This window comes from Scyliorhinus torazame, chromosome 8 (genome assembly GCF_047496885.1).
Source record: "Scyliorhinus torazame isolate Kashiwa2021f chromosome 8, sScyTor2.1, whole genome shotgun sequence".
Taxonomy (NCBI): Eukaryota; Metazoa; Chordata; class Chondrichthyes; order Carcharhiniformes; family Scyliorhinidae; genus Scyliorhinus; species Scyliorhinus torazame.
This window is the reverse complement of record NC_092714.1, coordinates 7,834,312-7,852,024: the sequence shown is the minus strand read 5'-3', so window position 1 is coordinate 7,852,024 and position 17,713 is coordinate 7,834,312. Positions and strand designations below refer to the sequence as shown.

The 17,713-nt window shown below is 48.3% G+C and overlaps 1 protein-coding gene across 3 annotated transcripts in view; it reads right to left on the bottom strand.

Annotated features, from left to right (window-relative positions):
• Nucleotides 1-17,713, bottom strand: part of LOC140427636 (1,4-alpha-glucan-branching enzyme-like) — an 885,145-nt gene that overhangs the window by 532,218 nt on the left and 335,214 nt on the right. For all 3 annotated transcript variants that reach the window (XM_072513058.1, XM_072513059.1, XM_072513060.1), the window contains exon 4: nucleotides 9,236-9,361. In XM_072513058.1, the coding sequence (XP_072369159.1) occupies nucleotides 9,236-9,361 (126 nt within the window). The remainder of the gene's footprint in view (nucleotides 1-9,235; nucleotides 9,362-17,713) is intronic.

Below are 17,713 nucleotides of genomic sequence, written 5' to 3'. Positions count from 1 at the left end.
GCAACTTTGATTCGCCGAAAGAAGCAAACTCCTTTGTTCAGAATCTTAACTTGAACTCTGTTTAATACATGTTGATGTTTGTTCTTTAATGTATATTGGTGCCTGAGCGTCTCATACTCAATGTTTTTATCAGTTTGCAGTTACTGTTGTGTTTGACCGAGCAGCCCAAGGCTGGGCATCCACGCGGCTCTGTGGGCCAGCAGCAGCAGCAGAATTATACTCAACCACAATCTGCAACCTCAGGGCCCGGCATATCCCCCCACTCGACCATTACCACCCAGCCAGGGGATCAACCCTGGTTCAATGAAGAGTGCAGGAGAGCGTGCCAGGAGCAACATCAGGCAGACCGAAAAATGAGGTGTCAACCTGGTGAGGCTACAACAAAGGACTACTTGTGCCAAACAGCATAAGCAGCAAGTAATAGGCAGAGCTAAGCAAGTCCACAACCAATGCATCAGATCTAAACTCTGCAGTCCTGCCACATCCAGCTGTGAATGGTGGTGGACAATTAAACAACTCACTGGAGGAGGAGGCTCCACAAATATCCCCATCCTCAATGATGGAGGAGCCCAGCACATCTGTGCATTCACAACAATCTTCAGCCAGAAGTGCCGAGTGGATGATCCATCTCGGTCTCCTCCGGAGGTCCCCAACATCACAGGTGTCAGTCTTCAGCCAATACGATTCACTCCAGGTGATATCAAGAAACGGCTGAAGGACTGGATACTGCAAAGGCGATGGGCCCTGACAATATCCTGGCAATAGTACTGAAGACTTGTGCTCCAGAACTTGCCGCACCCCGAGCCAAGCTGTTCCAGTGCAGCGCCAACACTGTGTTGTTCCGGGTGTTGTTTAGACCACATCTGGAGGAATTTGTGCAGTCATAGTCTCCTTACTTATGAAAGGATAAGTGGAAAATTGTCCTGGTGTGTCCTGTACACAAGAAACAGGACAAATCCAACCCAGCCAATTACCGTCCTATCAGTCTACTCTCCATCATTAGCAAGGCGATGTATGAAGTCATCAACAGTGATATCAAGCGGCACTTACTCAGCAATAACCTGCTCACGGACACTCAGTTTGGGTTCCGCCAGGGTCACTCAGCTCCTGACCTCATTACAGCCTCGGTTCAAACATGGACAAAAGAGCTGACCGCCAGAGGTGAAGTGAGAGTGATTGCCCTTGACATCAAGGTTGCATTTGACCGAGTATGGCATCAAGGAGCCCGAGCTAGGCTGGAGTTAATGGGAATCGGGGGGAAAACTCTCCGCTGGTTGGAGTCATACCTGGCACAAAGGAAGATGGTTGTGGTGGTTCGAGATCAGTCATCTCAGCTCCAGGAAATCATTGGGGCTGGTTTAGCACAGGGCTAAATCGCTGGCTTTGAAAGCAGACCAAGGCAAGCCAGCAGCACGGTTCAATTCCCATACCAGCCTCCCCAAACAGGGGCTGGAATGTGGCGACTAGGGGCTTTTCACAGTAACTTCATTGAAGCCTACTTGTGACAATAAGCGATTTTCATTTCTTTCATTTCATTTTCATTTCATTGCCGGAGTTCCTCAGGGTAGTGTCCTGGGCCCCAACTATCTTCTGCTGCTCCATCAATGACCTCCCTTCCATCATAAGGCTCATAAGTGTGGATGTTTGCGGATGCCCACAACCCTCTGATGAAATAGAATTTCCTCATCTTCCCGCTCATCCTTCGACCAATCACTTTAAAACTATCAGTTCAAGAAGGCAGCTCATCACCATCTTCTGATGGGCAACTAGGGATGGGCAATAAATGCTGGCCTAACCGAACACCCCGTAAATTCATTAAAAAAAATAGAATTGCAGAACTCTGCTGTACAGAGAGATTTGGGTGTCCGGCTACATGAATCACAAAACTTTAGTTGGCAGGTACAGCTTGTGATTAAGACAAATGGAATGTTGTAATTTATTGCAAGGTAATGGAAAATATAAAAGTAGGGAAGTTTTACTCCAGTTGTTCAGGGTGTTGGTTGGACCACATCTGGAGGAATGTGTGCGGTCATGGTCTCCTTACTTAAGAAAGGACATAATTCAATCAGAAGCATTTCAGAGAAGGTTCACACAACTAATTCATAATAATAATAATCGCTTATTGTCACAAGTAGGCTTCAATGAAGTTACTGTGAAAAGCCCCTAGTCACCACATTCCGGTGTCTGTTCGGGGAGGCGGGTACAGGAATTGAACCAGCGCTGCTGGCATTGTTCTGCATTACAAGCCAGCTGTTTAGCCCACTGTGCTAAACCAGCCCCTAATGTGCAATGAGGGGATTATCCTATGGAACGTTTGGACAGGCTGGGCCTGTATCTACTGGAGTTTAGAGGAAGGAGAGGTGATCTTACTGAAACATGAGACCTAAGGGGACTGCACAGGGTGGATGATGATAGAATGTGTTCACTTATTGGCGAAACCAAAACTAGCAGACACAGTTTAAAAATAACGGGATTTTGGTAAAGGCTGAAAGGAGGAGAAACCTTTTCTCCGAGGGTCATCGGACTGTGGCATTCTCTTCCCAGAGAGCAGTGGAGGCAGGTCATTGAATATTTTCAAGGCTGAGTAGATAGGTTCGTGATTAACAAGAGAGTCAAATGGTGTTGGGGGAGACTTGAGGCCACCATCAGATCAAGCATGAAATGGCGGAGCAGGCTTGAGGAGCCGGATGGCCTGTTCTCGCTCCTAATTAACATGTGTGTCCCCTTGTCCGCTCATCTTCATCCTTCCACCAATGCAAATGTTTGTCTCTATCGGCCCTGTCTAGAATTATGATTGAGAATATATATTTTAAAGGACTCGCTTTGGTGATGAGGGAGGTTGTCCTTCAAGGAACAGAGGTTCATGGCTGACGTTGGCCAGATTTAGTTCTCTCTTTAGCAAGGACAAACATCTGCAGGAGGAAACTGGAGAGTTGGTTTATGGACAATTATTTGGCCTCTTGATCCTATTTATAAACTGACTCCTGTTCGTTAATAAACTCACTGCAGTTTCAGCTGTGCCCCACCCACCTCAGTGATTGTCGAATAAAACGGCAAAAAGTTTTGATTTGTTTCTTGCCCCTCTCCCGTACAACCCCACATCCCGCCACTCTCCAGTGAAGAGGCAACAGGATGAGTAACTTGTACAGAGCGGTTTAAATTTGGACTGACCATATGCCAAAATCCCAGTGGAATACGCAAGCATTTGGAGGCATTGAGTAAGTCTCAAACTCAACAGACTGAAAAAGACAGCATTATCTTAGTTTTTTTTCAAGCAACAGAGCTGACAGAAACGGATTTGACACTGGCAGCGAGAGAACAGAGCTGAAAGCAGCCATCTGCCATGTCGATGTTCTAGTCTGCACCTTGCGAGGATAGGACAGCATTCACACCGGCACTCCAGGGGGAGAGGGAGAGACAACTGACAGTTTATTGCTGCAATGTCAACTGCACGATAGAGAAAAAAAGCTGCCACTCACCTGTAACGAAACACCCAAGAGAATGAGCTACAAACTAAGACACGGTTTATTGCTTCACACCTAAATCTACCTCCGTACTCTCAGTCATCCCTACACTGTATGGGAAATCGATATTGCTTTCGGTCCCATTGTCCAAGCTTCAGGGTTTTAGTCAATAGGAACACATATTGATCTGTGATTATCTGGGACAGACAAATCTCATTAAACGATGAGTTATATTGGTCCAATTTAAAATGCTCATTGCCAGCTGAAAGTAGCAAATTAAATGCTTGTAGTTTAAATATCTAGATGCATCAAGAAGGAACAGTTGATTGTCATGGTTACCCATTGACTAGGATAGCTAGTGAACTTTGATAATGAGAATTTCATTGCGGTATTAAAAAGGAAGAAACTGAATCTACTTAAATTATTTAACATTTCTCTGCTGTGTGAAGCTGAACCAAGACGTATTGTCGATTGCATGAAGTCCAATAATGTATACACTGAAAGATTTTCCGAATTCCAACATTTGCTAACCTTGACAGGAGTAGATTTGTACTCCCCAGAGATGAGAGCAGTCAGATTCCACATGTAAAAGGAAAATGTACCAGCAACGTCTACAAAGACAGGTATTTTAAAAGTCAATAATCCTTTGTTCCGAACTTCCCATGCCTCTTGGTGCAGTCAAACGGAACATATATTAGCGCGGGATAAATAAAAAGAGGACAGTCAAGGGTACCTTCAATTCTGAATTGTAGAAACTGCTATGCAGTGTTGTTGCTCGAATTTCAGTGAATTGTGATGCTCACTATGCACATGTTTGACGTATGATAAACCACCAAACACTCTGGATACGCAGAGGTGTAATGGTTATGTGGTAATATCACTGGACTAGTAATCCAGGGGCCCAGACGAATGCTCTGGGGATTTGGGTTCAACTCGGCACGTTGCCTGTTCTTCTTTGGCACCGGTGTATGATGGTGATCTTCTTGAAGCAGGTGGGGACCTCTGCGTGGAGTAGTGACAGGTTGAGGATGTCCGCGAACACATCTGCCAGCTGGTCCGTGCAGGTTCTGAGTGCATGGCCAGGGACCCCACCAGACCCGTTGCCTTCCGAGGGTTCACTTTCAAGAAGGCCAATCTGACTTCGGAAACTGTGACTGTGGGTATGGGTGTGTCCGGGGCTACTGGGGCAGTCAACAGCGGTTTGATTGTCTCCTGCTCGAACCCCGAGCATGGAATGCATTGAGTTCATCGGGGAGGGGTGCGTTGATGCCAGAGATTCTGTTCGGCTTCGCTTTGTAGCGCGTTATGTTTAAGCCTTGCCACAACCGACGAGAGTCTGTAACGCCAGTCTGTGACTCCAACTTGGTCTGATATTGTCTCTCAGCATCCCTGATGACTTTGCGGAGGTCGTGCCTGGATTTCTTGTATAGGTCAGCATCGCCTGACTTGAACACCTCAGACCTGTCCTTCAGTAGGGAGTCAATCTCCCGATTAAGCCATGGTTTCCAGTTGGGGAACTTCGTACTACTTTCTTTGCCACAGTCTTCTACACATTTGCTGATACACTCCGCCCCCTGATGACATGGCCACCTGACGCCAATGGCTATGTCAAGCCCCGCCCCCAATTACATCAATGCCCTCCTGACCCTCAGCTCCCACATTCAAGGCACAGAATCGCAGAATCTGGCTGCCCAGTCCGGTTGAACCCAGCCCAGCCCGCTCACTCTCAGACCTGCTGTCAGGCTGGCCTCTGCACTGGCCGCTGCTCCCCGATTCAGAATCACGCCGTCAGCACTTGCCTAGCTGTCATCGCACCTCCCGACTGCTACTCACGGCACCACTCGGCTCTCGCTTGGGTGGCTGGCCTCGAGCCTCGACGACCATGTGTGCTCCTGCCGGGCTGCTGGGTATCTGGCCTGGTGGCCTATGATCATTTTGGTTGGTTGCCTGTCCCTCCTTCTCAGCCCTGGCCTGGAAGTCAAGAGTCGCCCGCTGCTCCCTCGATAGTCGGTGGCCAGTGCTGAAGGCTCCGCAGCAGAGGTGGAGTGCACACAGCCACCTCTCAATATGGAGCCCATCCAATGGCCTCCCCCAGCTGCATTGTGATGACATCTGTTGAAACTGAATTCCAGGAGTTACTGTCTGACGTCGAACGTGAAGCGAATTCCAGGCAGCTGCCTGTGCTGTCAGCTCCCAACAGGCCGGTGTCTGCAGAAAGAACTCAGACTGTAGCCATCTGGGATGGCCACTTCCAACTAGGTACAGAGGAACTCGCAAAGCCTAACGGGTAAAATGGACAAGACAAGACTCAGGCAGGCTCAGAGCCTGAAATGCATATTTATCAGCAAGAAGTCCAGACGGTACCGAAACTCCGTCCAATTAGCATTTTAATGGGACCGATTAGCATTTGATGGTCCACCTTCACCAAAACAAAGGACTGGTACTCGAGCGACCGGTACAGTCCCAGACATTTCGGCGCCACTCCCTGTTCAGGGGACGGGTAAACAACGGGGTTAGTGACCGCTTGGGACATGCCCAGCCATCCAGATCCCCACCCACTTATTGGTAAGGAATCGAACAGAGTGATCAGGGATCACCCAATTAGTGGGGCCCACACTGAAGGACCTCCGAAAACAGTGCGAAAAACCCTAAGTATAAGAAGAAGAGTTCACCACATGTTCGTCCTCTCGTGGACCTGGTACCCCGGTCACGGCCATCGCCAATTGCAGCAACACCAGAAGCAAGTCCAAGTTCAACGCTCGCTACCAGACGGATGAGCCCAGCTGAGCAGCAGTTACTCCTTCGGACTCGATAGATCCAGAATCAAACAGCGGCCACTGTTTCTCTGACCTAAGTCGGGTGCCCGAAGTTAAGTACAGGTTGTCTTAGTCGATAGGTGTAGTTACCTAGTAGTGTTTATGTTGCATGACTAATTGTGTGTAAATAAAGTACCCTTGACCTTGAACTAACTAACTGGTGTTTGGCTCTTTGATCGATAGCCGGTTGAAACTTGTGGTGGTATCATTTGATATCTGGCGACTCTAAGCATGAGGACATAGATAACATAGAAAAAAGGGCAAACTCACTGATTGCCATAATTGGAACAGAGCCACAGAAAGGACAGAGAAAAGACAAGTCACAACAAGACCCTCGTCAAACCTGCCAACTGGCAACGAGAGACTCAAATTAAACAACTCATTGGATGAGGAGGCGCCACAGAAATCGAAATCCTAAATGGTGGAGAAAATCTGTGCAAGGTCAAGGCTGTGTTATTTGCAACAATCTTCAGCCAGAAGTGCCAAGTGGATGATCCATTTCGGTCTCCTCCGGAGGTCCCCAACATCACGGGTGTCAGTCTTCAGCCAATATGATTCACTCCACGTGGTAACAAGAAACGGCTGAAGGCACTGGACACTGCAAAGACTGTGGGCCTTGACAATATGAAAAATGAAATGAAAATGAATGAAAATCGCTTATTGTCACAAGTAAGCTTCAAATGAAGTTACTGTGAAAAGCCCCTAGTCGCCACATTCCGGCGCCTGTTCGGGGAGGCTGGTACGGGAATATTCTGGGAATAGTCCTGGACAAAAGAGCTAAATGTCAGAGGTGAGGTGAGAGAGACTGCCCTTGACATCAAGGCAGGATTTGACTGAGTGTGGCATCAAGGAGCCCGAGCTAAACTGGAGTCAATGGGAATCAGGGGGAAAACTCTCTGTTGGTCGGAGTCATACCCGGCACAAAGGAACTTGGTTGTGGTGGTTGGAGGACAATCATCTCAGCTCCAGGGCATCACTGTAGGAGTTCCTCAGGGTCCTCAGGGACGTACCTGCGGATATTTGCAGATGGCTCTAATGATGCACCATTCGCAACGCCTGATATACTGAAGCACTTTATGTTCAAATGTAACAGGATTGGACAATATCCAGGCTGGGCAAGTGGCAACTAACATTTGCCCTACACAAGTGCCAGGCAATATGACCACCTCCAACAAAAGTGGATCTAACCATCACCCCATGAAATTCAATGGCATTACGATTACTATCGCTGAATCCCCCACGATCAACATTCTGGGGGTTAGCATTGACCAGACACTGAACTGGACTACCCCTATAACTACACAGAGGAGGTCAAAGGCTAGGAATCCTGCGGCGAGTAACTCACTTCCTGAAGCCCAAAGGTCTGTCACTGGGTCACATTCCTGGCGTTCCCTCACTAACAGCACTGCGGGAGTCCCTCAGGGACCGCAGCAGTTTAGGAATGCAGCTCACCACCACCTTCTGAAGGGGAACTAGGGATGAGCAATAAATGAGCCAGCGACGCCCACATCCTGTAAATCAATTTTAAAAATTAAGTATCCAAAAAGCAGCTTGATATAGCACTGGGGGCGAGGGGAACAGAGGATATGGGGAGCAGGCTATTGAGTTGGATGATCAGCCATGATCATAATAAATGATGTGGAGATGCCGGTGTTGGACTGGGGTGAGCACAGTTAGAAGTCTGACAACACCAGGTTAAAGTCCAACAGGTTTGCTTCAAACACTAACTTTCGGAGCACTGCTCCTTCCTCAGGTGAGGTATGTTCCAGAAACATCTATATATAGACAAAGTCAAAGATGCAAGACAATGCTTAGAATGCGAGCATTTGCAGGTAATTAAGTGTTTACAGGGTAGGGGTAACCCCAGGTTAAAGAGGTGTGAATTGTCTCAAGCCAGAACAGTTGGTAGGATTTCGCAAGCCCAGGCCAGATGGTGGGGGATGAATGTAATGCGACATGAATCCCAGGTCCCGGTTGAGGCCGTACTCATGTGTGCGGAACCTGGCTATAAGTTTCTGCTCGGCGATTCTGCGTTGTTGCGCGTCCTGAAGGCCGCCTTGGAGAACGCTTACCCGGAGATCAGAGGCTGAATGCCCTTGACTGCCATAATAAATGGCAGAGCAGGTTCAATGGGCCGAATGGGCTGCTCCTGCTCCTATATTCTATGTTTCTATGAATGAGATTTTACACTTTGAATGAAATTAATTTTCAATGCCAGAGGGGTTGTTTGGCAGTAATTAAGACCAGTGACGCCATTGAAAGGTACTTCGGCTTTGTGAAAAATTTAATTCACATCCTTGAAGCAAATGCAACAACTTCTTGCCATTCTCTGTATTTGAATAGTGAGCCTCTCAATGAGATAGCACAGCTTCTGTCGGAGCGCGGCAACATCTGAATTTCCATATTTCATTGAATCGTAGAATTCCTTTCATGCAAAAAGAAGCCATTCGGCCGATTGAGTCTACGCCAAACCTCTGAAAGCATCCTACCTAGGCCCACTCCCCATCCCCATCCCAGTAACCCCACCTAACCTGCACATCTTTGGGCTGTGGGAGGAAACCGGAGCAGCCGGAGGAAACCCACGCAGACACGGGGAGAACGTGCAGGCTCCGCACAGACAGTGACCCGAGGCCGGAATTGAACCCGGGTCCCTGGCGCTGTGAGGCAGCAGTGCTAACCACTGTACCGCCTCGTCAGCCAGTATTTAACTGCCCATGTGCAGTCGCTCAAAGTTTGCTGTTCTAATTAAATGCACATAACAGCCTTCCTGTTATTTACACTGCAAAGTCAGATCCAACAGTTTTCCCTTGGTGGAAAACAAGAATCAAAATTCAAGTTCAAGGCCTTTCAGTTGGCCAGTGATATCTAGCCACGAGGAATTAGCTTGTTTGCTTCGCAAGTTACATTTTTCAGCTGAAGATATGCATAAAGTTTGTGAAAAAATAAATTGCTCACCATATATGGTTGGGGTGAGTCCCAATGCACCCAGACGTAAGTAGAGGCATTCTGTTCACGTACCACATATCGTGCCCAGGGAGAAATACGGTATAGCTGTTGTCCAGTTTTACTGCCGATTACCACCTTCGGAATAAAATAAAACATTTATTATTTGCTTGCGCCCCAAGTTATTTGACCGAATAAATCAATACTTCCCGTGAGATCTATTCAAGTAGGTTTTCAATTTAACACTTACCTGTGCTCACTGACCCACATTGGCTCCATGTCCAGAAACATCTCGGTTCTAAAATTCACATCCTGATTTTCAAATCCCTCCATTACCTTGTGTCCTCCCTATCGATCTAACATACTGCAGCCCCAAAACCCTCCGCATACCTCCAATTCTGCTCCATCAACATCCCCGATTTTAATTGCGCCAACATCCTAACCTGATGGCACCATGATTCATAGAATTATAGAATCCCTACAGTGTAGATGGGGCTGGTTTAGCACAGTGGGCTAAACAGCTGGCTTGTAATGCACAAGACCAGCAGCGTGGGTTCAATTCCCGTATCGGCTTCCCCGAACAGGCGCCGGAATGTGGCGACTAGGGGCTTTTCACAATAACTTCATTGAAGCCTACTTGTGACAATAAGTGATTATTATTAGGAGGAGTCCATTTGGCCCATCTGAACCTCTACACTGAACCTTTGTCAGAGCACCCTAATTAGGCCCACTTCCTCCACCCTATCCCTGTAACCCCAGCTAACGTTTAGACACTATGGGAAATTTATCACGGCCAATCCACCTAACCTGCACATCGTTGGACTGTGGGAGGAAACCGGAGCACAAGGAGGAAACCCACGCAGACACGGGGAGAACATGCAAACTCCACACAGACAGTCATTCGAGTCTAGAATTGAATCCGGGTCTCTGGCGCTGTGTGTCAGCAGTCTAACCAGTGTGCTACCATGCTGCCCAAATTCAACACACTTATCCAATACCTTTGCCCCCAATGCATTTTTGATCAGTAGAATGAAACTGAGTAATAAGCTCGGCCACTGGTCATGTGATATTAAAATGTATAATGTAAACATGTGAACTTTAACATTTGTGTTTGCTGGTGAAATAGTAAGGTGGAAAGATGAGAGTCTTCCGATTGTTAAATGTTTTATCCCCTTTGCTACAGATTATTGGTTATCTGCTATAACTGCGTAACATAAGTGAAAAGAATGGGTCTGAGCACCAGAGAAACATCAACAAGGTACAGCGAGGCAGCAGCTGTCATTGCATTGGGCAGATCAACCAATCAGACACCTAATCACAGCACAGTAATGGAGAAACAGCAACTATTAATGTTCAAAAAGTAAAGCAGTATGGGGTCAGATTGAGACACAGACACAATGGGGCAGCATGTTAGCACAGTGGTTAGCACTGTTGCTTCACAGCTCCAGGGTCCTAGGTTTGATTCCCGGCTAGGGTAACTGTCTGTGCAGAGTCTGCACGTTCTCCCAGTGCGTGGGTTTCATCCGGGCGCTCCGGTTTCCTCCCACAAGTCCCGAAAGACGTGCTGTTAGGTGAATTGAATATTCCCTCAGTGTACCCGAGCAGGCGCCGGAGTGTGGCGACGAGGAGTTTTTGACAGGAACTTGATTGCAATATTAATGTAAGCCTACTTGTTACAATAACGATTATTAATTAATTAATTAGGGGCTGGTGTAGCATAAATGGGGCTGGTTTAGCACAGTGGGCTAAACAGCTGGCTTGTAATGCAGAACATGACCTGCAGCGCGGGTTCAATTCCCTTACCGGCCTCCCCGAACAGGCGCCGGAATGTGGCGACTAGGGGCTTTTCACAGTAACTTCATTGAAGCCTACTTGTGACAATAAGCGATTATTATTATTAAATGGCCTCTTTCTGTGCCGTTTCGTGTCTCTGATTCTGACCGAGCTGGCCGGTGGCTGAGAGGGGGAGGCCTGGATGGTGAAGAATCCTGATGGGGGTCCAGATACAAACAGGGGAAGACTACGGAACGAAAGCAGGGGAAGGTTTGGATGGAGAGCAGAATGGATGGATGAAGCAGTGCCGCTGAATCAGGGATTTGTATTTGGACATCGCTGAACTGCAGCAAAGTTGCTAATGTCTGGAAACAGAGAATGCCAAGAAACTCCAGAATCCTGCACACTTCGACAATTGTTTTTTTAATATCGAAAATGCTTCACAAATATCTCCCAATGACCTGAAGGAATCAGACTGTAAAACTCAGACCCACATCAAATGGGAATCGTACAATGCAGCGTACAATACAGTTCCACCACAATACTCCTGCTCGAACTAAAACAAGGGATTTATTTGTCTGGGTAGGCAGTGGTATTGCCACTGGACGAGTAATCCAGTCACCCAGGGTAAGCCTCTGGGAAGCCAGGTTTGAATCCCATCACTACAGATGGTGGAATTTAAATTCAATAAAAATCTGGAACAAAAATCTATTATTAAAGCATTGTCAATTGTTGGAAAAACTCATCTGGTTCACTGATGTCATTTCGGGAAGGGGAATCTGCCGTCCTCACCAGGTCTGACCTACCTGTGAGTCCAGATCCACGGAAATGTGGTTTCGTCTTGCAGCCCACTAAAATGGCCTAGCAAGTATCCAAACGCCATCAAGGTGACAAAAGGGAAAGAAACCGGACAGACCATCCAGCATCAAACTAGGCACCAGAAATGACAACAGCAAAACCCAGCCCTGTTGATCCTGCAAAGACCTCCTCGCTAGCTTCTTGGGGTGGGGGGGGGGGGGGGGGGCTTGTGTCAAAACTGGGAGAGCTGCCTCACAGACAAGTCAAGCGACAGCCTGACCATACTCACGGAATCATGCCAGACACCATTATCACCATCCCTGGGTATGTCCTGTCCCATTGTCTACAGTCAGGGGGGAGTTGCCCTGGGGGTCCGCCACATCGACTCTGGAACTGAAAGTCTCATGGCACCAGGTCAAACATGGGCAAAGAAACCTCCAATTGATTACCCTCCCAACCCTCATCCGTCAGCTGATGAGTCAGTACGTTGAACAGTACCTGGCGGAAGCACTGCAGGTGGCAAGGGTATTTTGGGTGGGGGAATTCAATGCCCATCACCAACAGTGGCTCGGTCGCTGTACCACAGACTGAGCTGGACAGGTCCGAAAGGGTTAAGTCAGTGGGAAGACATTTGGCAAATGGAGTATAATCTGGGCAAATGTGAAATTGCCTGTTTTGGCAGGAAAAATTAAAAAGGTTATTATCTAAATGGTGAGATGTTACAGAGGTCTGCCATACAGAGGAATCTGGGTGTCCTAGTGCAGGAATCACAAAGGTACAGGAAGTAAATAGGAAAGCTGGTAGAATGATGTAATTTGTGAGGGGAATTCATTCCTAAAGTCGGGACATTGGGCTGGATTCTCCGATTCCAAAACTAAGTGTTGACCCCAACATGGGAATGGTGGCGTTTTATTAGCGAAAAAACGGCCGCCGATTCCCCATCTGGTGGGGGGCTAGCAGGCACGCAGCGTAGAATACCTGGCTCTAGCTGCGGATACGGCTGGAGAATTGCCAGACCACTCCCCACCAGTGGTCACAGCCCCCGCCAAATCCCCCCCTGCCCGTAGATCGCCCCCCTCTCCCCCCCCTCCCCTTTCCCGACTGTGGCGGCGCTGGACTTAGTCCGAGTTCCCCCCAAAAAATAGCATTAGTGACCCACGCCGTCGGGAACTCGGCCCATTGGGGGCGGAGCATCGGGGGAGGGCTTCAGGTGATGTCCTGAGGCCGTCCATACGGCGTGCTGTTTTGGAGGGAGAGCATCGCAAAAGCGGCGCTGCCCCCAATTTCGGCACCAACGGGGATTCTCCGGCCGATCACCGAACGCGATTTTGGCGTCGGAGACCGGAGCATCCAGCCCATTATGTTTCAGTTGTCCAGGACACTAATGAGACCGCATCTGTAGGACTTTGTACAGTACTGGTCTCCTTATTTAAGGAAGAATTTAATTGAAAGCAGTTCAGAGAAGGTTTATTAGACGAATACCTGAAATGGGAGGGTTGTCTTCAGAGTAAAGGATGGGCAGGCTAAGCTTGTATCCAGTGGAGTTTAGAAGAGTAAAAGCAACTTGATTGAAATCAAGGAATATTGTGTCCAGTTCTGGGGACCCCACTATAGGAAGGATGTGAACGCATTGCAGAGGGCGCAAAAGAGGTTTGCAAGAATGGTTGCAGGAATGAGAAATGTCAGCCATTTAGGCAGATTAGAGATGTAGGAGCTGTTCCCCTTGAAAAGGAGAAGGCTGAGAGGATATTTGATAGAGGTGTTCAAAATCAAGGGAAGGCTGATCAGAGTGGACAAATCACTCCCGCACGCAAAAAAAGATTCAGAACAAAACAACACAGATTTAAAATTATTTGCAAAAGAAGCAAATGCGACACAAGAAAACCTTTTTCACACTGCAAGTGGTTCGGTACTGCTGGGAAGTGTGGTGGAGGCAGGTTCAATTGAGGCATTAGATTATTTCAATAGAAACAACGCACAGGGTTATGGGAGAGAAGGCAGGGGATGGCACGAATCATAATGCTCATTTGGAAAGCCGGTGCAGACACAATGGGGCAAAGCAATTCTGCGGTTCCGTGAAATCCGGACTAAAAAGCCAACGTCAGTACTGCTGAACCTTTAGGGAAGAAAATCTACTTTCTTTCCTGGTCTGGCCTTTTTGGATTCCAGAAGCACAGTCATGTGGTTGCCTCGTAATTGCCCTGCTATGAAATGGCCCAGCAAGCCACTCAATTTAACTGCACAATAAATAATGGCCTTTCCAGTGACACCCACATCTCAAGAATGAATTTAAAAAATGAAGAAATTTTAGATCAATAGTACTGCACTTAAGCTCAATTACTGGCAAAAAAAATATCTACAAATTAGTGATTGTTCTTCATTAAATGAGACATCAAGGGCGCTTCTTCAGGGAGCTCTTTGATGGGGCAAGGACAAAGGTTAATGTGAAGCATAGCTGATCCAAAAGAAGAGTAAGAACTGCAGCCTTTGATTGCAACTGACAGAAATGAGAGATTCCAGCAGGGGAAAGTAAGAGACATAGGTCACAGGTTTAGCACACAGGGCTACATCGCTGGCTTTGAAAGCAGACCGAGGCAGGCCAGCAGCACGGTTCAATTCCCGTACCAGCCTCCCTGAACAGGCGCCGGAATGTGGCGACTAGGGGCTTTTCACAGTAACTTCATTGAAGCCTACTCGTGACAATAAGCGGTTTTCATTTTCAAGTGTGCACTATACCCTCAGGAAAAAAAAGTAGTACGGGGTTCATAAGCAAAAAAGTAGTTCCGAATGTGAGAAGACAGACCGGTTACAATACAGAGATCAATCAGACCAAAAACAAAGACAAAAGTAATGCTGGAGTGGAGGGTTTTATTGAAGAGAAAGCCAGAGGCTATGCCTGCCCTCCGCCACAAGGTAAAAGACAAAACAGAGGGCAATGCTGCCGTGACGGGCATTTCAACTTAAGCAAGAGGTCATTAAACTTCAGAGTAAGCTGTAAACTGCTAACATGCCGAATTGAAGTTATAAATCAAGATTGTAATTATTACAACTGCGAATTAAGTAACTTGCACCGTCACAATGCTGGGTGTGTGCGACTCATTGAAACCACAGTGCAATCCCCTTCCCGGCACAAGGAATTCTCCCAATATTCTGGGACAACCATTATCCCTCAACGGACAATCAAAAACCCCAGAGTATCTGATAATTGTCGCTTTGTTGTTTGCAGGGGTTTCTTGCATAAATTAGCTGCTGAATATCTTAATTAATTGCTGAAAAAATCCCACAAGTTTTCAATGCTTTCAATCTTGCACGCGCCCGGACTGCACGCGCCCGGACTGCACGCGCCCGGACAGCACGCGCACGGACTGCACGCGCACGGACAGCACGCGCCTGGACTGCACGCGCCCGGACAGCACGCGCCCGGACTGCACGCGCCCGGACTGCACGCGCCCGGACTGCACGCGCCCGGACTGCACGCGCCCGGACAGCACGCGCCCGGACAGCACGCGCCCGGACTGCACGCGCCCGGACTGCACGCGCCCGGACTGCACGCGCCCGGACTGCACGCGCCCGGACTGCACGCGCCCGGACAGCACGCGCCCGGACTGCACGCGCCCGGACTGCACGCGCCCGGACTGCACGCGCCCGGACTGCACGCGCCCGGACTGCACGCGCCCGGACTGCACGCGCCCGGACTGCACGCGCCCGGACTGCACGCGCCCGGACAGCACGCGCCCGGACTGCACGCGCCCGGACAGCACGCGCCCGGACAGCACGCGGCCGGACAGCACGCGCCTGGACTGATTCAAATGCCAATTGTAAATGGACGAACAAGAGAGTGCACGAGAGAGAGTGCACGAGAGAGAGAGCGAGCACGAGAGAGAGCATGACAGAGAGAGAGCATGACAGAGAGAGAGGACGAGAGAGAGAGAGGACGACAGAGAGAGAGGGAGGACGAGAAAGAGAGAAAGGACGAGAGAGAGAGTGGATGAGAGAGAGGACAAGAGAGAGAGAGAGAGCAAGAGAGAGAAAGAGTGGGAGGCAAGCACTGGGCTTTGAACCAGAGAGAGGCATGCACCTGCCCGGGAGCCAGAGAGAGGCATGCACCTGCCCGGGAGCCAGAGAGAGGCATGCACCTGCCCGGGAGCCAGAGGGAGGCATGCACCTGCCTGGGAGCCAGAGGGAGGCATGCACCTGCCCGGGAGCCAGAGAGAGGCATGCACCTGCCCGGGAGCCAGAGAGAGGCATGCACCTGCCCGGGAGCCAGAGGGAGGCATGCACCTGCCCGGGAGCCAGAGGGAGGCATGCACCTGCCCGGGAGCCAGAGGGAGGCATGCACCTGCCCGGGAGCCAGAGAGAGGGAAGGGCAGGTGGGGGGTGGGGGGGGGGGGGGGGGGGACTGTGGTGAAACAGGAGACAGAGTGGAGGGCAAGGGATGGATAATACTTCAGGAATTCGGACTTAAATCTGGACAGACTGATACAATGCCAATAAAAGCAAAATACTACGAATGCTGGAAATCTGAAATAAAACCAGAAAATTCTGGATAAACTCAGCATCTGTGAGGAGGAACAAAGTTAACGTTTCAAGTCCATGTGACCCATCTGCAGAACTGCCGAAAGGTAGAAATCTAACATTTCTGGAGAAGATTCATACGAACTCCGAATGTTAACTCTGTGTCCCTCCACAGATGCTGCCAGGCCTGGTACAATGCCAATCCTGCTGGTCTGCTTGTTACAAGGGTGCAAAAACTGGGAGTCATAAATATAAGATCGACACTAATATCCAAGAAGGAATCTTTCTACCCAGAAAGTAGTTAGCACGTGGAATTCAACACAAAGGTTGAATTGAATTGAGTAACCCGGATGTCTTTCAGGAGGAACGAGCTAAACAGGGGGGTGGGGGAGAAAAGAACAGAATGATATTTTGATAGGATTCGATGAAGTGGTTGGAAGAGGGTTCGTGTAGAGTGTAAACATTATAGAACTGGAGCACAAGGCCCAATGGTAAATTCTACATTACAGTAGCTGGCATGGTTAACACGCAACCCGCTGCTTCTCCAAGCCGGGAATGACTATCTGACTCTAATAATTTGACTCTAATAGAATGAATAATAATCCGACCTAACTAAGTGAAATGCATTTGATCAGTCCCAGCCCAGCTCCTGATGGAAAGTGCTCCACACCCAAGCTCTGACCTCCTTTGCCTCGACAGACATAACATTCACCAAATAAAGAGGGAAGTAATAATGATTTTCCGCCCCAGCCCGGCTATTTGAATGTTGATGGCACAGGTTTAAGGCAACAAATCAAAGAAATCTGCAGGAATCAAATTTCAGTGGCAGTGAATAGGGGAGCCTCTCTAAAACTGCACAATCTGTCTCTAATACCTGTCACCTAACAAGTGGATAGATATGATAACAGTACATTGGTGTTGAAAGAATTGTATTTTAATTCCTGATAGCAGTGAACTTTTATAGTTGCAGAGTTGAGGAAACAAAAGCAACCTCCACCAATCAGAGCTCAATTGGCAGCCAATTAGCACCCTCATCTCAGATAGACTAAAGGTGACTTTGGTTTGTCCTGATGAGTGCAATACGAAAAGCTTCGGCAAAATGACTTTTTGCAGCAATATTTGATTTCTTTATTACTGTTCTGGGCCAGGGTTTAGAAACTCCAAAGTATATTCTGGAGCTCACCTGACCTATAACTTTTTTGTTGAATTTGGCTAAAATGACCACAAGAGCCTTCCCTTCAGGTGTGATTCAACAGCCTTCCCAGACACTTTAATCAATACAAGCTTTATTCTAAGAGCTTAGTTAATATTTATATAAACACACAGCAAGAATTATCAATTACAAACATAAGGACACCCCACAGCTATCGTAATCTATGTATAACACTTAATGAATTCCCCCTT